The 27,943-nt window shown below is 42.1% G+C and overlaps 1 protein-coding gene across 4 annotated transcripts in view; it reads left to right on the top strand.

Annotated features, from left to right (window-relative positions):
- The window catches only part of Ebf1 (EBF transcription factor 1), a 374,922-nt gene extending 347,548 nt beyond the window's left edge, over positions 1-27,374 (top strand). For all 4 annotated transcript variants that reach the window (XM_047556315.1, XM_047556314.1, XM_047556313.1 and 1 more), the window contains exons 12-16: positions 10,195-10,260; positions 11,149-11,326; positions 11,960-12,139; positions 15,907-16,101; positions 26,019-27,374. In XM_047556315.1, the coding sequence (XP_047412271.1) occupies positions 10,195-10,260; positions 11,149-11,326; positions 11,960-12,139; positions 15,907-16,101; positions 26,019-26,050 (651 nt within the window). In that variant the 3' untranslated portion in view covers positions 26,051-27,374. The remainder of the gene's footprint in view (positions 1-10,194; positions 10,261-11,148; positions 11,327-11,959; positions 12,140-15,906; positions 16,102-26,018) is intronic.
- The last annotated feature ends 569 nt before the right edge of the window (positions 27,375-27,943 follow it).

Here is a 27,943-nt window from a genome sequence, read left to right as displayed (position 1 = left end):
TCTCATCATCTGTATTTATTTATTTACTTTTTAAATTTAAGAAACCGCTATCAATATTACATCCAGAAATGAGAGTGACCCTGTTCAAAAACACAGAAACAAATGCAAATGTTATCGTGTATTCAGCTCTTGGAAAATATGCCCTTGAGTTCGATTCCAGGAAACATTTTGTCTCTGCGTTCTCTTGTCAAAAACACAAACTATGGAATGCAGTCCATTTCCCCCTGCTTCTTCCACAACTGCCAGAAAACTTACAGGCAAATTCCATTTCCCCATTTCGATAATGTGCCCTGCTGAGGGGCTTGGTAGCCCCTCCCACTCGTCCACACTCGGAAATTGTATATACAATCCTATACACCCAGAAATTGTATATAAATCATGTGTGTGTGTAGTGCACATGCCTGTACATATTATTTTTCTGGGAAAGAAGTTGTAGCAACACTAAAAAGTCCCCTGGCCCCCCCAAAATAATATAATCATTATTTCCTTCGATTATTTAATGGTTAACTCTCTTATTTTTGTAGTAAATCATTCTTCCTGTTATTACCATATCATGCCCATTTTAGAGATGAGAAACCGAGGTTCAGAGAGGTTCAGAGCTGCTAATGCTGCTAGAAAATAGAAATTACTGAGGGGTACCGTGGCACATGCCTGTAATCCTAGAGGCTCAGGAGGCTGAGGTAGGAGGATTACAAGTTTAAAGCCAGACTCAACAACTCAGAGGTCCTCAGCAACCTAGCAAGACCCTGTCTCAATATAAAAAAAATAAAAAGATGTGGGAATGTGGCTCAGTGGTTAAGCACCTCTGGGATAAATTCCCTAGGACCCCCCCCCCCAAAAAAAAAGAAAGAAAAGAAATGACTGCCTTGCTATACTTCCTCACCACTTGTCCATGCAGAACCTTCTACAGTGCTCTGTAAGTGGAATTACAACTCAAACATAACACTTGAGAAATGCAATCCACGTTGACTACAAGAATTTACATATTTGCCAAACTTCTTTGGAATATAAGTGGAGTCTGTCAAAATACTGTTGGCTGTTGCTCACTGAGCACTAACTGTAGGTAATCTCCTGCACAGGGTGCTGGGGGTGCTGGATTAACCCTGTTTTACAGATGAGGAAATGGAGGCGTGTGTTTGCACTTTGTAGAAGTGGCAGGGCAGGGACTGCAGCCAAGTCCACAAGGCTTCAGAGCCAGCGCCAGTATCCCAAGCACAGCCTCCTGGGATGAAGAAAAAAAGAATTTTAAGGAGAGACAGTTTTGCAAACTAATCTCAAAATCCCTCAAGCTTGGTTGGGAGTTGGAGGAAGCGGTGGCATTGACTGAGGTTAGCTCACAAATGGCTGAGCTAGGCGAAAGTAGCAGCAAGAATTAAAAACACACAGACAAACCTTGGAGATCATTCTTTTTCTCTTCAGCTGCAGAGTCATTGTGGTGGGAAATTGTAAGAACACTTCTCCAACAGCTGAGCTCTGGAACTCTTTCAAGTTCTTTTTTAGCACTGAGCTCTTGATGAGAGGATTCAATGTAACCTACTTCATATCACACTGGGTGTACAGAGGCATTGAATGTAATTACTCGTGAGTTTAAGAAGTAACAGGAGGAACAGGGGCAAACTCATTTCCACTTCCCAGCCACCCAGTATCCACCTCTTAAAGACGGAAACCCTTAGGAGCAGAGATGCTGCAGTAGCTGAAGCTTTGCTCATAGTATCAGCCCTGAGTAACACTTCAGTTGAGCACTCGAGTAATAAGTACCGAGCTCCAGCAGTCTGGAGCCAGTGAATTTTAATTGCAGCTGTACTCAAGGTCATCTGGAAAGCCCTGGGAGTCATGCTTTACAGATATCATTCACCTGGAGGTACAGGTAATAACCAATGTGCAACACTTTAAGGAGCAAAAGCAAACTCTTTTTGTGTTCTTTTGGATGTGCTTAAAGTATAGTGTAGTTCTCGAAGGACTCATATCACTTATTCAAGTTTAGCTATAGTAGGTGTCCACAAACAGAAATGGACACATCCATTTGTCCACACTCATGCCAGAAACATACATATACATGCACTTGGTTACACTTGACCAATTCACCTCTTTGTGTACTCACCGATCCTGCTTTCTGCCTTGCCCCAGGGAAAGGGAAGCCTCAGTCAAAAGACAAAAAGAAACAGAAGTAGTTAATTTTTGACTTATTTTTTTTCCTTTCTTTTCTGAACATCCAGGCTTTGGTGACTTAAAGGTGACTTAAAAGATTTTCAAGGGTAATTTTGACTCTAGGCAGTTTTTGTTTCATGTGCTGACTTTACAACCTACCCCTGAAAAAGGCGCCTCTGTCCAGAGCTTTCTCTTTCAGCAGTCTTTTATCCTGATCAGAAAGTCGATTTCCAAGGCCACTCTGCAGGACCCAACCCAGAGCGTTGGTCTTAAACCAGTACAATGAATTGGAATAAGAAGAGCCGACCAGAGGTGACCAGGTTCAGCTCTGTACCTCAAGCAGGTCATGCCTACGAAGGGGCAGACACCATTTTTTCGAGTATTTGTGGCAGGAACACCCCAGGTTCCCATTCACCAATTACCATGCCACCATTTAGAAGAGAAGGCCAGGAGACCGGAAAGAGGAAGGGGGGAGTGTTGTTGTAAGTCTTCTTAGGAATACCTGGCTTCACAATTTATACCTAACTGCTGACACCTGAAAAGCCGAACATTTTGGTAAAATGAATCAAGTTGTAATGTTTCTTTTATGAGATCCCCTTGCAGGAGAGGGAGGCTTGGCCCCTCATGGCACCCAAGCTCAGTTATCCATCATAGCAAAGCCAGCTGTCCTAGCCAGCTTCTCAGAGGTCACGCAATCGAACCGGCAGCTCTTACAACTATATTATTGCTTATGGAACAGTAATTGAGGCACCAGATAAAAATTACCTGGTCTAATAGGCAGCGAACAATTTTCACTCAATAAAATTATAAGCCAAATCATTCATTTCATAACACTCTGGCTAATTTATTTGTTGACCTTTTAATATCCATAGCTCTTCAGTGGTATTAACTGCAACTCAGACAAAATCTCTTGTTCATTTCACTTTCATTGATTTTTTTTTTTTTTCCATTGAGGCAATAACAGCTGCTTGAAAACAGCCTTTTTCTTTCCACCGTAAAAGTCAATCATGTAAGTTGGTATGTCTTACGTTGATATGGCTGCGTTAGCTTACAACCTACTTTAATTTCACATGACCCTGCACCATGTTTTTAACAAAGGCAAAGCTTCTGGTGTACCTCCAGCCCTGCCGGGTGATGACACATAATGACATGTTGGGGAAGTACCAGGGCTGTCATCTCATCTGAACATAAAATCAACGTTAAAATTAGAGGAGGACCAGAAGACCCTCCTGCATTTTCTCCAGAATGCTTTTGAAACCTTGGCCTCTGGTAATAACCACAGTAGACTTTCGAAACATCGAATCTCTCCATTCTAGAAATTGTTACAGATTTTGATTGCGGTTTGAATCTTACTTTTCTCTCTAGACTACAGACAAGGTGGCACTCGAGTGTTCTGTGGGACACTCAGCAGGTTCAGCTGATGCTTCTTATAGAATAAAATACTATGAAGTCTTTAGAAATGCACGGTTGTAAAATATAATTGTTACACATTTGGCATTTTATGCCTCCCTGGAAATAACCACTTGCTACCTACACCTCCTCGGTGCTCCTTTCCATTTCAATTTACTCTAAAGTGGTCCTTAGCCATAATGAGAGTGCCCCTTTCAACAGAAACATGTTTAATTATATCCATGCTAAATGTAAGTGACTCTTCTCAGTCACAGGGCTTCTGAGTAAAGATTGTTTAAAGTGTCACACTCCAGGCTTCTAATGATGTGCAGTAAGCTCTATTTCAAGAAGTTCATATTACACAAAGAATGAAAAATTTGAGGAATGTCTCAGAGGATCGGAAACTGAACAGTGCCCAAGCGTTATTTTGGTTTGTTTCCCTCTATCCCTCACTGCCCTCATTATACTGATTTTTTAGAATGCCAGAGACGACGATTGTGGAATTTTCCATTTGGCTGAATAAACACAAAGGAAGTCGGGATATAAAACCACGCTCAGAAATACATCTCGGTACAACTGGTATTTATCGCATTGTACATCCAGCTCTGCGGGAAATGGGCTGCAAGAAACAGCCAATCAATTTTTTCAGCATTGGGGTTTTCCGGTCAGTAGTGAAAACCCAGAGTTTTCAAAGCAAGTAGGGGCAGAGGCAGGGCTGAAGTCTAGTGAGCTGGGTGCAACGTAGGCCCTACTGTAACTATGGGTGAGGAGGCCAGCGGAATCGATGCGGACTCCATTGATAGATGCTTATCCTCTCTAAATCAGGAGTGATTTTGCCACTCCACTGCATTTTACGTTGCTGATATCTGGACTGCTGCATGTCCAGCCCCTGATAAGGCAAAGTAGATTGCTGATAAATAGGTGTCAGGGAAATTTGCAGGGACAGTAAAGTATTGCATTTCTTTCTCAGGGATCACCCAACTCCACTTGACTTTGATAATTAATGCTTGTAGTTTTATCTTCTGCCTTCTTCGACATCCCTCAAAACATTATCTCCCAGTTAGGTGAGCACAGGCCACAGAGACTATCCTCACAAATTATGAATACATCCCTAGGCTTGAATTTTGTGAGTGTGTTCCCAGAGTTTCAAAATCTGATTCTGATATTTGAAAATTAATGTCATGCTGGTAAATGGTATCCACTGGCTTTATGGGTGACCAGTACATGCTGGGTGCAAACCAAAGGTCGGATCATCTCCCCTGTTCCTCTGGGTCAAGTGACTCACAACTTGAATTGGATTTATAAATGAATCCAGTAGTGGCCACTTAAGACAACCTTCTCCTCCAACCTGGAGGGCTAGAAGTAGCCAGTGACAGTGAACTTATTGGTTACATATTTGTGGTCAAAAGCTAAAGAGAAGACTCCCAAAGATGGTGAATAATCTTCAGAGGTTTTATTATCATGAAATAGAAGGAAAGATGAGTTAGCTATGTCTGCATATTTGACACGCTATGCCTGGTTCCCAAGGTGGCTTCCTGAGAACATGTAAATACCTAAGTATGTTTAAGGGCCTGAAGGTGCAATTAATGGAAGGCTGATGTATATCAAGACCAAGCTCATGTTGCTAGTAGCCTATAACTTGAGATAATGTCTGTACTAGACATGATTCATTATATTAATCACAAAATTAAAATGTAAGCAGGAGCCAGCAGGAGTGAAAGAGCAGCTTCATAAAAAAATGACACAAAAAAACTCAACAGTGATCACAACTTGACCTTTGGGAATTTATATATTGGATTAAAAAGTCTGGAGCCAAATGAAACACCAAATTTAAGTCTTCTGCTTTTATAAATTATACCAAATATCTGACTGTCATTTCATCATATAAATTAGCCATGTCCTTTTTAAAATCAGCAATGATGTCTTAGAATAAACTTTTCAGCAAGAATGTCTCAAGGTCTCAGTTTCACTAACCACTGTGCTAGGAGCTTAGAGAAGGCGACTGAGACATGTACCTGGCCTCAACAAGTCTCCAGTGTATCTATGGAGGGTGAAGCCTGACTCACACCAGAGTAGAGCAGAATGACCCCATGGCCTGGACGAGGTGTCATGCTGGGTGGTGAAGAGGGTCAACACTATTTTTCAGAGGAATGGAACACATGAGGAGGTAGGGTATCACAGAAGGTGGAATTCTTTCTGATAGAATAGAAATTCTGTTTCTTAGAGTTGGGGCTCTTAGAGACCTGGGGTCGAATCCCTGTTCAGCCACTCATTAGCCATGTACACTCGGGGAACATTAGTTGACCTGTCTGAGTCTCAGTTTCCTCATTTGCCGAATGGTAATTTGAACGGCACGTTAAGAGACTCTGTGGAGATGAGTTCACGTTCCACTTTGAATAAATGATAGCTCTCCCTTTCATTCCTGTACCCCTGCTGCTACCTTCTGTAGCAGGCTTGGAGGGGTGGAAGGCACTGTGGCTGGACACTGCAAAGAAGGGAGAGAAAAGGTGAAAGAAGAAATGGCAAAAGAAGGAGGCTCTGGAAGGGGCCCTGCGTTTTGCTTCTAGGCTGGGAGGAGTGACTACAGCAGAAGAGAGAGCAGTTCTTCAGATGCACAGGGAGAGGAGACTGGGTGATGAGGGCAGAACCAGAGGACCAGGGTAACCTTGGATAAGCCCCATGGAACCCTGCAACTGGGTGCTGGGATAAAACGTGCCTTGAAAGTTGCTGGAGAATAATGTCACGTGTGATGACTGGGGCAACCAAAAGCTCAAAAAGTATTTGCCAACGGATCAGTCTGAAGCTTAGAAAGTAGAACAGAATCTTCTTTTTGTATTTGTACCCCGTTTAGCATTTTTATCAACAAAGTTCCAAGCCATTAGTATTTAGTGTGGTTTCACTCCAGCTGTTTCTTAGAGCCTGGTTCCTCCTTGAGCCTCTCCACTGTTTCTAGAGACTCTAAATGAGTTCCTATGTCATGTCCACTTTTGCCTCTACAGCCCTCCACTCACGTAACCATCAGCTGTTGATCACTGCAAGAGAGACGAAGCCAGATTTTGATGGCGAGAGGAAACAGATAAGGAAAAAGTTGCTGCTTTTAAGGAGCAGACATTTTTCTGTTTCTTTAAGAGAGACAATCCGAGGCCCTGAAAAGAAAAAAACACATAGTTTGACTCAGGATGTAGATTGGAGAACAAGCTTTATATCGTTAAGGAGGCTCTGGGGCTTTTCAATATTTAGAATACAAGTATTTGTCTTTTTAATTCCCAAATGGGATTTTTTTTCCAAGTCCAAGGATAGGATTAATTATCTTGGAGGAGTCTAATCTCTACTCTCATGTTCGAAACTGCAAGCAGGGAGACGTTTTGAACATTATGAAAAGAAGAGAAAATCTCTCCTGACAAATAAATGCCGTGAAAAATTAGATATTAGTACTTTCCAAGTGCTTTTTCTTTTCAGAAATACTAAAATTGAATATTAGAATCGAAGGATCCTTATACTATGCTCCTTCTTAATGCCACAAAAATAGGACTTTAGGAACAATTTCAGAGACAAAAGATTATATATAATACTCAGCTCTTTCCCTTATGGGAAGTTTCCTCTTCTTTTTTTTTTTTCAATGTCCTAGGCTCAATCATTTCCTAATGTGAAATTACAGAATTTTCAAATTACCATATAAAACTGCAAAAAAATTACACTTGTGACCACAGAAGAGATAGCATATACTCTCAATTTGATTTTTAAAGGCATACATCTTTTATACAACCTGTCATTTTTATAATGCCTTTTACAAATTTAATCAATACATTTTAACATTCTATATACTTTAAGTGCAATATACAATAAATATTCAAGTTTCATCTTAAACATGCTTTAGCCTTTAAATTGTTAAAACTGCAGTGCCCTTTCAATCTACTTACATAATGTCATAAAATATACATTTCAAGGTAAATGAAGTCAGCTACTTCAATTTAGTCCCTCAAACTGGTAGTAAATGAGAGGTTAACACCATGGTGCCAAACCCATTATTGAGTAAATTTAGCACCTTGGACAGCTCTGTAAAATCTTTATTGCTTTCCTGACCTGCTCGTCATGTTCTGTCTGTGTGTTCAGTGGCTCTCAGCTCTGATTGAAAGGCAATATATTAGATCCCCAACACAAACACGCTTGGGGGCTAGTTCACTGGGAACGTAATGACATCGAGGTGAGAGCAATTTTCTGGTCACCGAAATCCAAGCACCTTGCAGGTCTGTCGCACTAACTCATGGAGGACCCAGAAATGTCCTTTCTCCTTCCCATTTGCAGAAATAACAAATATCAGCATTGGCAGCACTGAACCAAACGGGGGTCTCCCTTGAACCCTAAGTTGATACCACAGTACAGGGCACTTTCAAATGGGTGAGATATCATGGAAGGACACAGCTTCTAGGACTAGAAAGCCAGGTTCACTCTCCTCGAAGTCAAGACTGCTGGCCTGAAGCAGTGTCGTGCTGATGACACGCTTGTGTCAATGTGCAGAATGGAAGAACAGGCCCCCCATCATGGATCAGAGCAGGGTGCAACTTTAGGAAATCAGATCCACGTGCTTCACTTTCAGAGGATCAAATGCCAAGTGGATTCTGTTGCTGAAAAACAGGGTCACCAAAAATATGTAAAATGAAAATATTTAATATGCTTCAAAAGATGGTATTTTTTCAAGTTTATAAAATCTTCAAAATCATGGAGTAAGTTTTGAACTTCCCTTCTCCCTGGTTCTGTGAAATCTATTAAAATAATTAAAATATGACACAAGTCCCCAGTTATAACATTGCAAGAGTGAAGTTCCCAAGTGCGATGTCTTACTGCGCCTCTCCTGCTTTTGATAAATTTGTATTTTCCCCCACAAATGAAAAGAAAGAAAAATACCTTCTCTGCCAAGCCCAAACATTGGCATAAATATTTATTTGAAGAAATAAATGAACATAAACCCAGAGAAGTCAAATCTTAGTAAATAAACTAACTTGATCCTGTTTTTGTTTTAATCTTTCCTAAGAGCCAGATAAAGCCATGAGGTTTTAGCAAAAGCAACACAAGCTGAATTTGATCTGAGGATAGGGTTTAGTGTGCCCATACCATAGTGAATTATTAACTGCTGTGGTCAGACAATACTGCAAACAAAAAGTGGTAAATTATCTTGTAGCTTGCATTAAAAAGTAAAGAAATGATTTCAGATATATTGGTTCAAACTCCATTGATTATATAATGCTTCTCACTCTCTACATGGAAAATAACTGAATTGTTTTATACAGGGGGTCTAACAGCTTAAGGCAAGCATAAATGTTTATTGAGAACTGAAAACCCCTCTATCTCATTTTTGAATTTAGGACATTATATATGTCATAAGTAGTTACGGCAGTATGACAACTGTTTTATCTTATATTATAGAGAATTTAAAATTGAAAAATGCTAATATGTATCTAAAAGCTTGTCATTTCAAGAGTTGTTCAAGGATTTTTGAAGAGGCTCTGGTGACAGCAAAATGAACGCAATTATTTCCCTATTTTCTGATCAGTGTCTGCAGTCTGTGAAAATTGAACGGCTCTGCTTCTCCATGCTGAACTCCATTGTGTGAAACATTTAAAGTTAAACTTCTGTCTGAAACTTAACCAGCAGCAGGAAATAGTAAACAGAGCTTCCTGAGCATCACCTTGGATAATCACCATGCTCTTAGGTTTGATTCTCTGCTAAGCCCACATTTTTACCTGCATCAAACTTTGCTTTCCTTTTCATATTTTGAAATAAATGAATCTGCAGTAATTAGGTCATCATGAAGACTGAATCATTCTTTTTATCAGAAGAAAAAAAAAACTACCACTGCGTGCACTTTTTTGGAGTACCCCACATGATTAGAACCAGGCAAGCTAAACGTGAAAGCCCCCCTACATGAAAAGAGGGAGGTACTTTTTCATCAGCCAGAATGAGCAGCAAAGCAGACATCCAGGATCAGAATGAATGAGCAAAAGGGGAAAAATGACAGCAAAGAATACTGAAGTAGCCAAGAATAGGGCAAGAGAAACATGCTGCTAGTCATGAAATGTTTTTTTTTAGAGAGGGGCTTCTGGAGACAGGAGAATCCTTTCTTCAGAGCCTAAACAGTGTACTGCCTCACTCCCTACACCTGGGCCATACAGGAGGGATAAGCCAAAGAAGTTTTAATGCTACTTGCTCCTAGTAACTGAAGATTGATTGGAAATCCCTTGAAAATGACCTGTCTGATAAGGTCATGGTTCCGGGAATAAGCAATTAAGTGCAAAATAAACACATCTTAGGGATTCATAACATGCACTGAATGACATCGATTGTAGTAATCTAGCAAATGACCTCGGAATTGTATTCAGCAATAAACATATGAGTGCTTTATCGTGCCCATGGCAGACTATCGAGTGATCTATTTTATCTTGCAGTACCAATGATGCTCACCTTTTGACTCAATTAAGTGTGTATGTGAACAAGGATAAATTGAGGATTTAACGCCATTCTGGGGATCCCTGAGCTACTGCTTTTATAGCCATGTGTGCTTTGGCAAAGTAGAGTCAGGAGGACCAGAATATGATCACGTGGAAAGATAAGGACAACCGGCTTTCATTTCGAGCCCTCTCTCTCCTTTTCTCTTGACAGGAAGTGATACTCAAAAGGGCTGCAGATCTGGTAGAAGCTCTGTATGGGATGCCACACAACAACCAGGTGAGTCTGAGTCTCTAGCCCCTGTGGATGTCCTCATTTAGTTGAAGACCTCAGATTCTTTATGGTAGGAGAAAGCAGAAAGATATAAAAGCCATGCACGTGAGTTAAGGGGATAAGTAATTCCGATAGGACATGATGCAGGGTTAGTAAATCCTTTCTTTTTTTTTGCAAATCTTTTCTTGCCTTCTCTATTGAGTTGTTTTCCTTAAAAGAAGTACTCTGTTTAAAAACTAATCTCTACTGGGAATGTACTTTATAATTGAAGAAGAGAGTTGCTGGTACTTTATTTTCCTTCAGGTTTTCAAGCAAATTTAGGAGGAGAAGGGGGGTTTAATTTCTCCTCCTAAAAAGTATAATGAAGTCCAAGTAGAACTGTTCACTTCCATTTCATAGGACAACTCCACATATAGACTTCAATTTGCCTAGGAAACTGAATCTGACAAATCCTTATCTATTTCCTGTTTCCTGAGTCAGTATTGGGCACACACTCAGACTAACTCAGGTTCCCAGTCTTGTCCTTCATATCAGTAGGGGACATGAATTGCTGTCCCCTACCATGCAGTGACCTCAAAGCTCCTGGGTGTTCCTGGTAGAGAGGTGAAACCCCAATGGACTTCCAAAGTCCATAAATGGCATCTCAGCTCTGCCCTTAAATAAATGAGTGTCCTTAAGTGAGACCTTTGCCTTTCTGGACCTCAGTTTCCCCATTTGTGATTGGGGTGTGGCAATGATAATACTCAGGTTTGTCAGCAGGAATGCAGAAATGAATACGGTGCGTCATTTTGGAAAACCCTAAGCACTGCCTGTCATAGAGTAAGCACTTAAGAAATAGTCTTATTGGGACTGCGACTGGGGCTCGCTAAAGGGGACGTTCCTTTGACTTTTCAGGAAATCATTCTGAAGAGAGCAGCTGACATTGCAGAGGCCTTGTACAGTGTTCCTCGCAACCACAATCAGCTCCCGGCCCTTGCTAACACCTCGGTCCACACAGGGATGATGGGCGTGAATTCCTTCAGTGGACAACTGGCCGTGAATGTCTCGGAGGCATCGCAAGCTACCAATCAGGGTAAGAACTGACTCTGTTTAACCCTCCCACTTCCCTGCCTTTCCAACCTCAAGTTTCCTACACCATTTGTTTGACATCTATTTTTATTTTTAAAAAGTTATTTTCTTCCCAAAAGAGAGACTCCTAGTCCGTGTGTATTATTGTAGAATGTTGCTTCTACTCTTGCATCTGGAAACGGGGCCTAGGGACTAGAAAGGACTCATGCATTTAGCCACCTCTGCATTTGACTGTTCACCATAAACTACGAATGACAGAACGCAAAGAGGGCTGGAATTAAAGTTCTGAGGGGCCAAAGCACATCATTCTTGCCCAGGGAAGAGGAACCTGTTAACTCCAGGGTACATCTCTTAGATTGGTATTTATTTCTGCTCCAAAATGATAATTTATAGGCCTTGCATTGCCACTTCTCACAGCCCTGCTAAGTATTTATGATCTCCTAAGAAATGTGCCTTTTGCTCGCTTCCCATTTTAATCACAGAGCTAGCACCACCAACCTACGCACATGAATCACCCGATCCCTTCCCTCTGGGTGGTGGCCAGGGGGCAACAAACAGACCTTCCTTTCCCAGAGCCAGCCAGGACGGCCTCCACCTGAACACCATCCTCACCCCTGGTTTTGTCCCCACCCCTCAGGTTTTACCCGCAACTCAAGCAGCGTGTCACCACATGGGTACGTGCCGAGCACCACCCCTCAGCAAACCAACTATAACTCTGTCACCACAAGCATGAACGGATACGGCTCTGCCGCCATGTCCAATTTGGGTGGCTCCCCAACCTTCCTCAACGGCTCAGCTGCCAACTCGCCCTATGCCAGTAAGTAGATGTGTGTCCTGTGTCCTGTGCCTTCTCCCTACAAGAGACCACTGGGCAGTGCTGCTCAGTCTAAGGGCGCCCTGCTGCAAGGCATGCCCCCCACCCACCCATGATGCTGGTAAAGCACCATCATCTCCAGCAGAAATCTCTCCACTGCTCTGCTCACCTTCCATCCCAGCATCCTTCCAAGAGTCAGAACTTTGTTGCAGCCCAAGGCAGCCAGAACATATCATCCCAAGAACCCGCACTTGGAGCCAGAGGGCAGTAGAATTGGCCAGAGGCTCTAGGCAAGTTCGTCTCCTTCCCAAACCTTAGTTTCCTCATCTGTAAAATGGGGAAGGAGGTAGCGTCCACCCTATCCAGTACTGCAAGGCACAGAAAAGATAATGCTCACAATGAGAGTGTCCGAAGTCTGGCACATGAGAGGCATGTCCAAAAATCCAAGTCATAATCACAATGCTGAAAAAATAGTAAGGGGTGGGGTTTCTATAGTAACAATAGTCCAAAGCTTAGCATCTCCTCTTAAGGACTAGCACTTACTTATTTTTTAATGCTTGGATTTTTCCCATTTGTGTTTAGTGTGTTCTTAAAATATGTATATATGTATGTATGTGTGTGTATATATATATTTTTTTTCATTCATTTTTCAGTACCTTGTCCCTGTCTTAAAGAAGTTTAGCTTAAAGGACTTGTTTAAGTACAGTATTCAAATTGTATCTAAAGAACTTCAACAAATGGGCATCTTTATATATAACATACATCTAAAGAGTGTGTTAGCATCTCTCTATATAAAATGTCATGGGCTGTGTCCCTACAACCCGTGGCTCTCCCTCTGTGCATTTTTACATGGATAACCAAGTTCATCTTGGACATGGTAGGTAACTCTTCTGATGGGTACAGAGGGGTCAAACTTGTAGACATTTGTAGAAGGATAGATGTGCTGTTAATGAAAGAATATTCATGATTTTTAAAGGAAAGCCTCTGGCTAAAAATACTAAAAACTACATTGTCCCACATAGTGGAAACGTGAAACATGAGAATCCTCTGAAAGAGGAAAGTTCATTGTTGACCTACTAGAGAGTTATTTCTAAAAGCATACCTAGGGTCTTTGGCTTTCTGGGTGCATGGAATTCTGTAATTCTACTTTATTTTCTTGGAATCCACAGTTTGTTGAACATTTAGAAGTCCCCAAATAATCTGCATGTAGTGCCTATCTGCTCAAGAGTCAACACGCGGGGTCGGTTTCACATTCGATTTTGATGTATCGAAAGACTGTTTCCCACAGATCTATCACTTCTGTGTTCTCTCATCTATTCAATCAGAAAATGTTTCAATCATGACCTGAAAATTAAAAGGTGGCATTCTTAATTAAATCAATAAACTAATTGCTCTATGGTAGCAATTCAATTTAGGGGCTTGGGTTGTTCCCCTCCAGCCTGTGAACACCCAACAACTTCAGTCCGAGATTGCATCTGTCAGACTGTGAAACTTCGAACATTTAATTTCCATTAATTGATTTCTTCAGTGCTCGCAAATATAGTGTTAAATTCTCAAACAGGCTCTCAGATGGGACGGTTTTATCTGCATAAATGCAAATAAAACAATAAACACAAAGCCCAGCTGATTTGAATTTTTGCCTCTCTGATATTTAATTATTCATAAACCACTCATGTTGAAAAATTCCAACAGAATAAAAAATAAAATAAGACATTCTACTGGTGAACACACTTTTGGTGTGGTGGCTGATAACTAATAATGTTATAACAAATGGAGCCGCGTGACAATATTTTACCCCTTCCTCTGTTAACCTCCCCCCACAAACTCCCCACCTCTAAATACACATAATGATCGCATTTGCCAACGAGATTAATTGCCTTCCTCAGTGAACCAGCAGGATTTCAAGTCTGCGAATATTTAAAAATCAACTCCAGTGCGGGAGTTTTGCAATTTAAATGGGTGTTATTATTGAACGTATTTTCACATTTACAAATCCTAAGAGATGTATAAAAATGCTAGCCTCATTAAAAGAAAAAGTACAGTTTAGAAAATGTTCATGAAAACCGAGGATTTTGGGACTGTCCGCTCTGTGTGCTGCCCATAAAGCATCCCTTGCCATTGGGCTGGGAAGTCCCTTGGTTTGAATACAGGGGTCCTTTTCCCTGATGGCCATGGCAGCCTGTGACCCATTAGATTCCCACTTCCCTAACTTCCCAAAGCCAATAGGCCAGGGGTTAGGCCTCCCACACAGCTCTTTAGACCCCGATCGGCTCACAGGAGGGGGCTTTCCCCTCTGGAGAGCCGTTTCCTTCTCAAGGTGGCCCTGAACTTGGATTTGAGTCTTGCCTTCACCATATTCTAGCGATGGCCCCTGAGCAATCTGCTGAACTGCTTCTGAGTTGCAATTGCTCAGGAGCAAAAAACATGACATAGGCCTCTGACTTAAGGTTGCTTTACCAGTGACAAGATGAAAAAGATGTGAAGATTCTTGTGCATGACAAAGCAATATGTGATGTTTATTAAATAATATGAAACATAATAAGGTAGATGGAAGTGCCTAGAATTTGAATTAAATGCCTGGAAATCACTGGTCAGGATTCATAATTTTCTGCAGGAAATGGAGGAAATAGAAAGTGAGGGTATGAAGACATTAGCCTTGGCATAATGTGTGCAAAATCTCTTGACTCCTGAAGTAACTGAGAGATGAATTAACCATGCATGATGAAGGGAAGGCCCTGCAAGCAATAGGACCATGGTTAATAAAGAATGTCCATCTGCCTAACTCTTTCATGTCCCCGGGCAGCTAGGTTTTCTCTCTCTGAATTGCCAGAGCTCTCCCTCCATTGATTATCTGCACCCCACTACTACCAGACCATGAATATTTACGTAAGACTTCTAGCCTACTGCCTCATTCACAAACATTTATGTACAGCTCCACAGGAGAATGGTAGAAAGAATTCGGACTTGGGCTTATAGTTCTGTGTTTTCCTCGAATGTTGCATACAGTAGTCTGTTAAGCAACCTGGCTTCCTAGCTATAGAGATCTATTTTGTGGAATGTTAAGGTAGCGTAATATCCTTAAGGAACCCAGCCCCTTGGAGAGAGACCGGACACTGTCATCACCAGCTGCCAGTGCCTTACGTTGGAATCTTGGCTTTGCCTTCTACCCACCCTTCTTCCTCACACATCCCCTTCCATCATGGTGACCCCTCCCTTATAGCTGGTCTCGCCCAGTCCCGTCCATTCCCCAACCCCTTTGCTAACACCTCAGTTTAGGCCCTACCTGGAATCCTTCCCTTGACACCTCTTCTGGGGTGCCCTCTGATTTCCCTTCCTGCCCTCAGAGTTGGCCAGGCTGCTGTCTGTCACTATTTTCTGCTGCCCTAACCCGGAGGAGCGGGTATTGCTCTTTCATCTCCTGGCCTACAAAACTCTGAGGTTGGTGGTTCTGTGCTTGCTCTCTAACACACTCAGCATGTTTGGATTGGGTACTGCCGTGGGCTGATTAGAAAGGACCGTTCCCTCTGCAGAAAGCCGCAACCTTTGACTCCAGTGTAGGACACATAGTAGGCCCACCATAAACACACAGAAGATCAGCAACAATATAAGCAGCTTCTATCTAAAGTACCAAATGATGAAAAGACACAGGGTCCTGAGAACTCCGGGAAGGCTCGTGCCTGAGGTTGGCCTGGGTGTTGGGTTGGGTCTGAGCTTCCTCCCCTCAGGATGCCACCAGAGGCACTGACTTTTCCTTCCCATTGTCCCCTCAGTCGTGCCATCCAGCCCCACCATGGCCTCCTCCACAAGCCTCCCCTCCAACTGCAGCAGCTCCTCGGGCATCTTCTCCTTCTCACCAGCCAACATGGTCTCAGCCGTGAAACAGAAGAGTGCTTTCGCCCCAGTTGTCAGACCCCAGACCTCCCCGCCTCCCACCTGCACCAGCACCAACGGGAACAGCCTGCAAGGTAAGTCCCAGGCCCCGCTGGCCCATCCAGAGTGGATGTAACTCCACCCCTCAGCCCAGGGTCTGAAGCAGGTGCATCATGGATGCTTCTGTGAGCAGCCGTGGGCCTCCTGACTCTCTCTGACCTCATCACCTGTTCCTTTGGCTTCATTCTCCTTGGTCCCGGCTTTCCTGAAGCAGCCCACGAAATCCTCTGGCCAACTCCAGCAATTCTGCTCAGGCTCAGAATTCGCTTGGGAAGACGGTCTTCATTCACTAATGCCATCCCTTTTCTCTTCTTCCTCATTTCCTGTTGCCGCCATTATCAGACTAGTCTTCTGTGGACACTAACAAGTTATCTCCTGCAGGGCGTCTCTTGGGACTGGCCTCCTCCAGGAGCAGGTCGCTCAGTCTTTCCTTCCTGTTGCCTGAGTCAGAGCAAGCAGGGGTGGGACTGGTAACAGGGATGAATGGGCCACAGCCTGATCAGAGCCCCAAGTGAACACAGCACACACAAGAGCCCAGAGCCTTATTACCTAGCACCAGGAACCCTGGGGTATTCTGCATCATATTAAAATTGTTGAATCTCCTTCCCACCACAGAATATGGAAAATAACAGTCATCAGCCTTGAGATGAGCTTTCATTCATGATGGGAAAAAAAATCCTTTAAAAATGGGTACACTGTTTCTCACCTTTTCTTATGTGCTCTGTCTATCCTGAATATGGTTTTGGCCAGCAGGACCTGGTCTATTCCTCTACAGCAGGAGTTGTGGAAGGTTCTCACTGTCACCACCTTACAGATGAGAAAACTGAAGCTTACAGGCTGTGAATTGCTTGACACCCAACAGCTGGTCAGGGGGTCTGTGCTGGCTTCATAATCAAGCTCAAAAATTCACCTCCTCTGTCCACCTCCCAAGAGCTTTATTATTCATAGGGGGTAAGAAGGACATATCCCAGATTGCTAAGGCAGCTGGCAGGGAAATAAAATCAATAAAATAATCAGCTGCCGTTACCTGAGCACAGAAGAGTGTGTTGTGGGCAGTATGAAGCAGGGAACTGGCTGTGATTTAATCCTCAAGAGCATGAGGGTTATTGGGATCACCATGTGCATGTGATGAAGGAGGGGTAAATACCTGCCCACAGACAGTCAGCAAATGATGGGGAAGAATTTAAACCCCAGTAGGGCCCGTGGTAGTAACACCTGCCCTGCTTGGCTCCCCACAGTACCTCATGTTGGTGTCTGGCATGTTGATCATGGAGACCAGCTTTGGAGGCCAGGGAGGGGTCAAGAGGACAGTGACACATTTAGCATTTCTCAGGCCTATTCGTTATATATCCTGCATGCATACTTATACACGTGCATGCTCTCTATTGATGCAGGCATACATCCATTCTCCCAAAGACCCTCTGAGGTCAGGACTGTTCCCATTGTATAGAAGGGAAGATTGAGGCACAGTTTGCTCAAGATCACACCGTAAAACATGGAGCCAAAATTGAACCTGGAGCGTGTGACTCTAGGACCTGAGAACCTAATTACTCTGCAACCCTGTCTCCAGTGGGCTTTTCAAAACATTTCCCAGAAATCTGCTGTCAAATTTGCTCAGCCAAAGAGAGTGTCCAGCATAGCACACAGATGCCACTCACTACTCCACACAGTGGCCAAGCCACCTTTTAGAGAAAGGAAAAGAAGCTTCCCCGGGGAACTACATCTCAGGCAGTGTTATTCATGATAGGAGGTGCCCACTTCACAGAGGAGAGCCACCCCTTCCTGCCAGTGTGACTCTTTTTTATTAAAAATATCACTTTGTCACCCTCATTGCATCTCTGGTTGACACACTAGGGTCAGAAAGCTGAAGCCACCATGACTTACAATAGGCTTAAAGAATGATGATACCTATAGGAGGCAGGAATTGAGCATTCCCAAGTGACTGGCTGAACAGAGATTTGACATGAGGAGTAGTAAAGAATGGGGTTTGCCTTCCACAGCGGAGGAATGATGGGAAGACAAGACCCCCGCTGGGGCACATCTGCTGCCACATCACCAGCCTGCAGTGGCTTCAGTGGGAGCCCTTCAGTGAGCCATGTTAGTGGCCAAGTCCCCACCCCTGTGTTACCATGTCTGACTTGTGGTCTTGGGGCTTGGAGGGCTCGGGGTCTGCCCCGCGACACACACAGCGCTCCGTGGATGGATGACACTACCCTTCCATTCCATGTCAAGGTGATTCTTTCCAGACTCTTCTCTACCCCATGCTTTAATTGAGCATGATCAAAAGAAAAATTGCTTTTTTATTTCTCCAATACTGTCCTGCACCCCAAACATCCCAAGTCTCAAGGGGAGGCAGTAGTGGAACTGGAATATAGAAATGCAAATGAAGCGAACCAAGACCACGTTACTCCTGACTGTTCTTCCTGCCTGCTCCCCTCGACCCCGCACTCACCAGGTAGGGTCCACCCTGGGAATCACACCTCCACCTCTGGCATGCAGTCTCCAGCAGGGCCAGGAGGACCCTCCTTAGGGGGCTCTTGCTTGGGCCTTGGAGTTTCCCTTGGGAAACCAGACATGCTGATGGGGCTTCTGGAATGGCATCATCTTTAACCTCCAAAACTTCACTTCTACGTTAAGCAGGGGCCTCGTGGGTTGCTGCACTGGGGTAAGCCTCTGGGGAGTGTTTCCTCCCTAGTCCTTTGCGGTGTTCCATAGCACCTACTTTATTTGGACCCAACCAGTTCAGAACTGTGAGCATTAAGACAGGCCAAGTGATGAAGGGAGAGTTGGTTAAGCAAATTGACCATGTAAACAAGATTAGAGGTGACACATTTAGACTGTTTAAGTATTTTAAAGGCCTATTTACCTCCAACTACCACTCCGTTAATTGTACATCATTCTACTTTTTTTTTAAGCCTATTCCTTAAAGACCTCTTCACCAGCTGCCCTGACTAAGCCTTCTCCAGTGACGACAGGCATTTCCATCCTTCACAGACAGGCACTGCAATCGCCATGGTAGTGACGAGGCCTCACATGGGAGGGCTTGCCCCCAACCTGGCGTCTGTGGTCCTCCCACCTGTCCTTTGATGTTTACCCCCCCAACTTTCCAGACATGAAAATCAAGACTGGGTGCTAAGATGGCTTGTCCAGACTTATTCAACCAGCAGTTAGGGAAGATGGGGTTCAGACACCCATGCCACTGCTTCCAGCCTCTGCCGCTTTGCCAAACAAGGTTCCAGTCAACCTGGTTAGCTCCATGTGGATCACAGAATCCCAACCTTGAAAACTCTCCCTGTATGAGAGGGGACATGACACCGAAAGAAGTACAGAGGGAAGTACAGAGGGAAGGATTAGGGAGAAGCCAGAGTTGCCCTTCAACTATATCTCAGATGAAGGACAAGTAGGATTCCAGCACATGGAGCTGGTGGAGAGGGTCACTTAAGCAGAAGGGCTAAGGATAACCTGAGCCAGGGAGCAGAGGCAGACAAGTCCTGGTTAATGTGCAGGAACCAGTGAGTAGCCCAGCAACCGGAGCACAGGATCCATGAGGCAGGGGAGAGACTGAAGGGAGGTCTGTACTCGGAAGCCATGAGTTCTGCTCCTCTTTTTTTCTTTTTTGTGATGCTGGGGATTGAACCCAGGGCTTTGTGCATGTGAGGCAAGCACTCTATCAACTGAGCGATATCCCCACCCCAGTTTTGCTTCTCTTTGTGTATGCTGTTATTCACAGGTTCTATTGGGATCCTAACTTCCATTGTTTATCTCAGGTAGATAAAACCTTTGAAAACTGATCATACATCTGAGAAAGTTTTTTAGGACAAAGCAACTCTTGTCTCAGCACTTCTGGAACCTTGTATGATGTTGTGTTAAAAAATTAAAATCGTTATGGTCAAACAAGCAGCAAATGATGCTTACCAAGTCACACACAGTCTTGGTGAGCCACAGTGCTGAGACATCTTGCAGCTGAACAAAAATAACAGCAGTCATCCCTGGGTATCCACTGGGAATTAATCTCAGGACCCCTGTGGATACCGAAATCCATGGATGCTGAGGTCCCTTATATAAAATGGCATATAATTTGCATACAACCTTAGAACATCCTTCACTATTCTTTAAGTCATCTCTAGATAACTCATGATGCCGAATGCAATGTAAATGTTGTGTAAATAGTTGTTATAGTGTATTGTTTCAAGAATATTTAGTAAGTAAAAGTTTTCACATGTTTAGTACAGATGTAATATTTTAATTTAAAATTTATTTTTAATTGACACAGTAAGTTTACATGTTTACAAGGTACAATGTGACATTTGAATATATGTGTAATGATCAGTTCAGGGTAATTGACATAGCTGTCATGTCAGATATTTATTATTTCTTTGTTAGGAACATTCCAAACCCTCTGTACTAACTAGTGGAAATGTTCAATTAATTGAGCTCAGCCAGTTACCAGGCTGTGCTATGGAATATGAGAAGCTAGAAATAGAAGATAGAAATCCACCTGGACCAGTTCCTGTCAACCATCCTTTCCCATCCCTCCATCCCCCTATGCTTCCCAGGGTCTGGTAACTACCATTCTGTTCTCTACTCCTATGAAATCAACTTTTTAGCTTCTACTTCTAAGTGAGAACATGCTGTATTTGTCTTTCTGTGCCTGACTTGTTTCACTTAACATAATGTTCTCCAGATTTTTTTGATCTGTGTTTGGTTGAGTCTGCAGATGCAGAACCTGGAAAAATAGACAGCCATTTGTATTCCACTTAGTTTGTTCAACTTCGTTGCCTACAGAAGACTTCCATGTGTTAAGACCAATTAATATCGTATGACAAAACGTTGAAAAAATGTAGCTCTATTTTGAATTAATAGAAAAAATGCAAAGGAACCTCCTTCCATTCTTATCAGGATGAAGTCACAGATAAATCCTGACCCCAGACCTCCCTAAGTATGTCTGTTTGTACAGGCCACCAAATTGAGTAACCAGCTGTACTCTGCCTCCATCTGTAGAAATGTCCTCTCCCTCTCCTAAAGCTTATGCCCCTCAAAGCATGGGTCCTATGCAAGTCAGAAATAGAGGAATTCATTAATCAAGATAGAGGCAGCCCCAGAAAACTGTCACATGCCATTGGAATCCCCATGAATGTTGTGGATTCTAAATCCTAATCATGTCCTGAAGAGAATGCAGTGACAAAACTAAGAACAAAAAGGCCAGGATGATCTCATAGAAATGGTCCCCATATACTTACTTTTTTTTTCTTTCCCAGTTTCTTGAAGCTCAGGCTGGCTGGCTTCTCTAGACCCTGGACCCTGTCTGCTACCACATCCTGTGTAATTCTTTTTATGCACATATTCAGTTTGTTCAAGACCTGCTCCTACCCCTGCACTGCCCCTTGCTTATTAAGCTCATAATTCTTACACATATGGCATTTTAGGGGGGACTATATTCTACCCTTTCACCCCAAACTCTTCCAGCTCTGTAAAACTGTCCATTTTTGTCTATGTAATGAAAACTGTATTGCTTTTCAAACCAATCGTTTTTTTCTTGGTTTCTGTCAGAGAATGCAATCGCCCAGCTGTTGGGGGAAATGGCAGCGGCACTGTGGTCTTGTGATGTCTTGGCACCCGGTGCTGAGAGTGTGGTGTCCTCGTGGGAATCTTCTTGGGCCCCACTTGGGCAAGTCCGCATACCAGTGGCATTTCTGGAACATTCCAAGTCTCAGACACCCATCCCTCTCACCCACATAATTAATTTTCAGATTGCAGCACAGATATAAGGAAAACAGTTTTTAAACCCAAGGACTTCACACAATCATGCAGTCAGGTTTCTTAATGAAAAGCTCTCTTTAGAGGTACCTCAGTTCAGAGGCCCAAAAAGAGATCTTTTCCTGGAATTTACTTATCAGTAAGGTTTCTGTTTGGAGATTTAGGATGCTGTAGCCCCCTGATGGTATATAAAAATTCTAGGTGTAGGTACATGCCTGCTTTTGCAGAGAGGTTCCATAGCTTTTATTAGATTCTAAGTACAGAATATGAGCCAAACAAGAAAAGGCAAGGCAATGGGGGCAGGCCAGATCTGCCCCCGAGAGCCCCTCAGATCTGTTTGTTTATTCTTATTAATGTCAGTTACTTGCTAACATGTATAAGCTGGGCTATTTAATCTCTTTTTTTTTTTTTTTTTTTTTTTTTTTTTTAATCCACATCTTCAGCTTCTCTTGAAATAAGAGAAGCAGAAGCTCACCTTTGTTCCAGCAGAGCAATATTTGGGGGGGAACCAAGTTGTTACCCACTCTACCAAAGGCAGGTTCCCTCTGTCCCTACTTAAGGAACTTTGCTTGCTCATGTGCCCAGATCATGAGGTACTGAAGTGTGCAACCCCTATAGTCCAGACTAAAAAGTACTGTCAGCTACCGGCTAGCGCCTTAGTTAACTGTGCTTTAGAACTTTTAATGTGCTTCTAAATGGAGGCTTCATCTAATTAAGATATTGTTCAGGTACCCAAACACTGCTTAGATTTTTTTTTTTAAATTGTGGCCATCCAAATAGGATTTTTTAAAATTTATTTTAATTTATTTTTATTGTAAACAAATGGGATACATGTTGTTTCTGTTTGTACATGGAGTAACAGCATACCTTTTGCATAATCATACTTTTACATAGGGTAATGATGTTTGAATCATTCTGTTATATTTTCCTCCCCCCCACCCCTCTGACCCCTCTTTTCCCACTATACAGTCCCTCCTTCCTCCATTCTTGCACCCCTCCAACCCCCATTATGTGTCATCATCCACTTATCAGTGAGATCATTCATCTTTTGGATTTTTGAGATTGGTTTATCTCACTTAGCATGATGTTCTCCAATTTCATCCATTTACCTGCAAATGCCATAATTTTATTATTCTTTATAGCTGAGTAATATTCCATTGTATATATATACCACTGTTTCTTTATCCATTCATCAATTGAAGGACATCTAGGTTGGTTCCACAGTCTAGCTATTGTGAATTGAGCAGCTATGAACATTGATATGGCTGTATCTCTGAAGTATGCTGATTTTAAGTCCTTTGGGTATAGGCCAAGGAGTGGGATAGCTGGGTCAAATGGTGGGTCCATTCCAAGTTTTCTAAGGAATCTCCACACTGCTTTCCAGAGTGGCTGCACTCATTTGCAGCCCCACCAGCAATGTATGAGTGTACCTTTCTCCCCACATCCTCTCCAACACCTATTGTTGCTTGCATTCTTGACAATCGCAATTCTAATTGGGGTGAGATGGAATCTTAGTGTAGTTTTCCAAATAGGATTCTTTTAAATTTTTTTTGTTCTAATAAGTTGTACTTGACAGTAGGATGCATTTATACATTTTGATAGATAATACATAAATGGAATATAATTTATTTTTCTGATTGTACATATTGTAAGGTCACACTGGTCATGAAATCATATATGTACATGAGGTAACAATGCTGTTTCACTCTACTATCCTTCCTCCCTCTCCCTCCCTTCACTCCCCTCTACCGAATATGAAGTAACTCTGTTCTTCCCTAGGCCCCAACCTTTATGGTGAATTAGTATCTGCATATCAGAGAAAACATAATGAATAAGGAAAATATGGTGTATATATATGTACCATGGAATACTACTCAGTTTTAAAGAAGAATGAAATTATGGCATTTGCTGGTAAATGGGTGGAGTTGGAGAATAACATGCTAAGTGAAATAAGCCAAATCCAAAAAACCAAAGGCCTAGTGTTTTCTCTGATATGCTGATGCTAATTTACCAAATGGGACATTTTAAGGGTCCTCCTGATACATGTTAGCCAGGTCCATGGACCTCACTAGCAGGGAGTCTGTTACATTCTAACTTTGCTTTGACAAAAGTTGCCATGCAGTAGCGGGCTGCCCTTTAATGTGGGGAACACAGAGGACCTGTCAGGAGAAGCCAAAGGAGCTTACTTCCTTGACCGTCCGGAGTAAGGGTGCTGGGACCCTCTGGGATCCTGGATGAAAGTACCCTTAGGGAGGCAGGGACCCTCACCCCTCTTTGCCTTTGCAGCTGACAGCATCTTGAATTCTCAAGTTAAGGCTTGGCTTGATATACTGAGCTCCCCATTTCAGTGAAATCTAGGGCTCACTTGACTCTTAGGGCAACAGCATTTCGGACTGATCCAAAATCTTTGGGGGTTTAAGTTGGTCTGCCTTTGGCAAAAGACAACTTCCTGTTTCTAAGAAAAAAAGGCTTATGAGGGCTTAGGAAAAGGACTCCAGGAGCTTTTGGACTGCAGAAGGGCTCTTGCAAAACAACATTTGGATGATTTACGTGTAAATGAATCAGAAACATGTGGATTGAATTTCCTTGTGAATACAGATGGGTTTAAAAATTAACGGAAAAAGTGTTTGGCAAAATACTTTTTGGTTTTTCTTTTAATTGAATCTAAAATGTCAGGGGGTGGGGGAGGGGAAGCAGGAGGGACGGGGGCCCCAGGGCTCAGAGTCCTGCCTGGCCTCCCAGAGTCCACTGCATGATTTGTGGTAGTGGGGATTCACTTAAAAAAAAAGAAAAGAAAGGCTCTTACTTCCAGACGTGATGCTTGATAAATGAAGAGGGCCACTTTCTAGACACAGTCAACCCTGACAAGAACATTCATTTAAATTTAGTCTTGCCAATAAAAAACAAAAGCGATGACTTTCTTCCTGTCAGGGCCTAACAGGGACACCAAGCCACTACTGGGAGCTAAAGATCGCTGCCTCTTGCTTCTTATGTAGGCCTCTCTCAATATTTCAAAGTACCACACTCTTAATTTTCTTACAACTACCCCCTTAATTCCTCATGCTAATCAGGAGAAGTGTGTCTTATAGGATGATGATGTAAGAGGAAAGACAGCCCAGAGAAGTTAAGCAGTGCACACAAGGTCACCCAGCAGGTTAAGCATCAGAAGTGGTAGATTAAAAATTATGGGTTCTTCCTAGGATCTGGACCCAGGCTAAGCATTTTACATATGTTATTTTATGAAATCTCTCATAACCCTGAGGACCATGAATAACTGCATGTCCTAAGGAGGCTGAGGTTCAAGGAGATGGATGAGTAACTACCTCAGAGAAATGTGCAGAAGCAGAAAAGTCAGAGTTGGAACCCTGGCCTAACTGACTCTGTGCTCTCTAAATGCCACCACTATGTATGGCCTCCTAACTCCAAACTCTTGGAGAGAATTTTGGTTCCCTCAAACAGCTATCCCTCTTCTGAAGATCTCACCCTGGTTTTCCTAGGCTACAATTTTCAAGGGACCATGGTCAGTTCATTCTAGGAAATCTGAACTAAGCAGAGATAGAGAAGACATCTTTCAGTTTTATGCAGACTTGTCTTCACTCCAAGCTTTCTCTCAATCGGATACTCCTGGTGAACAGGGCCTACTACCATGGTTGGCATTTCCTTCTTCCCGGCCCAGGACTCCAGAGACTGCAGTCAGATGGCTGCTCAGTTGCTCAGTTTTTGTGCTCATAGAGAACACAGAAAGAGCCCAGGCTTTTCTGCAGAAATCACTGGCAGTTGTCACGGGCCAGTTCTTGATAGTTTGCATGTGAAGGGGAGGGAAAGAAGAGTGACAAATTGAACATTCGCACTATTTTGCAAAGCTCGAGGTTGCAAGCTCCCCTGCGGTATTCAAACTATGCAACTCTCTAGTTATGTCTGAAAATTGAAATCAGATTTGGAAAAATGTTTAGGATATTCTGTTCTGTTAAGGACACATATAAATGCTGATATAATTTTTAATAAAGTACATGTATATTTTATAAAAAATTCATTCCCGAGCAGAGGAGAGCACATCTGTGGTTAATATTCAGTCAACCTAGTTATGAGTGGGTGTCTGTTTTCTTTTCTTTCTTTTATTCATGTATTTTATTTTTTTTTTCTCAGCGAGATATTTGGAAGGAAAACCATTGACTTCTATCTTCTCTTTCCGTAGCGATATCTGGCATGATTGTTCCTCCCATGTGAAAGAATTGCCTTGAAGAATTTTATTAATGAAGAGGTTGGATTCTGCTACGAGAGTAATCTGATACAAGTCCCAGAGTGGAACTTTTAACTCAGGCCTTTTTAAGAGGAATCACAATAACTGCAGATTTTTAAACAAACAAAATCACCGACCTTGCAAGTACTGCAATTGGAAGGGTCTGTATAAGTGCAGGGTGTTGGTTACAGTTGTACCTCCCAAGTATTTGGGGGATATATTTATTCTGTATCGATAAAAGCAAATCCACTTTTCTTTCTCTCTCTCTCTCTCTCTTTTTTTTAAAGCTTAACTCTGCAATCATTTGTCTTTTATAAACCATAAAGCTGTACACGAGGGACACTATAAATAAGACTCCATGTTTTAATTTATGATGTTTTTAAAGCTGTGTAAAGGGAGAATGAAGTGGTGATATTTACAAAAAAGTTGAAAAAAAGAAAAAAGAACAAGGAAAAAAAAAAAAAAAAAGCTTGTATGGGACAGAATAGGAATGCCAGTTAGATTTTTTAGAAAACTAAGGGTCGGCTTTTGCGCCTTAAAGCATATCAAATGGTAGTTAGCTCAGACAGTGCATTTTCAATATCTAACCTAACATGCCACCCCTTAGCAGTGCAAGCTTATTTATCTCTTTTGTATTGTTGTCTTAAGTAACTGTAAATAAACACAGTCTGGAAAGTTAAAAAGTGACGAAAGCGATCACATGTTCCCCTTTTGCTCAAAAACTCCAGTGCCTCTAGACAGATTGTTAAAATTGCATATTTAAACCTGATATCCATCTCTCTTTTACTTATATCAACTTCTGAAGCCAATGGCCTCGCGAGAGCTTGGTGGCACACACGCTGTGTGAGAATCTCCTTTGAGACTTCATGGAACAGGGTCCAGGCACAGAATTCCATTTATGCCCTCCAGTTAGCAAGCCAAAATCTCACTCACACACCCCACCATTCACAAGTTTAAAGTTTACTCATCCTAAAATCCTAATTGCCGATTTTACGTCAAAACTCTGAACAACAAAAAGCAACCAACCTGGCAGGGGTTTCCATGTTCCCATTCAGGATGGGCCTCTCTCAGTTGACCCTGATCATTTGTAACATAGTAGATTAAAATAACAGGTTACATGCTTTGGAATTAAGAGTGAAAGGAAACTGGGGAAAAGGAAAAGAAGGTTGAGACCTCCAAAACATTATTTTCTGTTCTATGGGAATTTTTGCTCTCATTATCTGGGAAGTGTTCTTAAAAATAAGAATGAATAGCAAAGATGCAGCAAATTTCTGAGGATGCATTTGCCTGATATTTCTTTCTTTGCTGTTGTGGTTCTTTTTTTTTTTTTTTTTTTTTTTTTTTTTTTTTTTTTTTTTTGTATGTAGTTATAAATACTGTAGATTTTTTTTGTGATTTTTTTTGCCAAAGTTGTTGTTCTATTTATACATTTTAATGTCTTAAGATGGTTTTTCAATCTCACAAAAAGATTTTACTGCATATTTTGCAAAGATAAAAAATGCTCACTACCTTTAGCTTGCACATACTTACAAAGTTAATTAAAAGGCTTTTTGTTTTAATGGGGATTTTGTAAAATATCCATATAAATAATGTATTTATCTTTGGGATTTGTACATTGCTTTGCCCTTCTTCCTCTTCCTCCCACCCCCAGTTTATTTTATTGTGTATGTTTGCTATGTGAAAGTGCATATTCGTTTGATCACCTACCATTGTATTAGCCGTTTCAATGTGATTTTTAAACATTTCATTTATAGTTATTTTTAGTATTGTTTTAAACTATGCTTCAATTTTTTTTATTTCCACCCCAAAGCCATTGTCTATTTTTGTATTATTTGTAAGTTAAGAAGTTTTTTCCAATATATGGCAAAAAATAGTAGCAT

The sequence above is a fragment of the Sciurus carolinensis genome, chromosome 6 (assembly GCF_902686445.1).
Source record: "Sciurus carolinensis chromosome 6, mSciCar1.2, whole genome shotgun sequence".
Taxonomy (NCBI): Eukaryota; Metazoa; Chordata; class Mammalia; order Rodentia; family Sciuridae; genus Sciurus; species Sciurus carolinensis.
The sequence above is the reverse complement of the archived record's forward strand: the minus strand, read 5'-3'. Positions and strand labels throughout refer to the sequence as shown.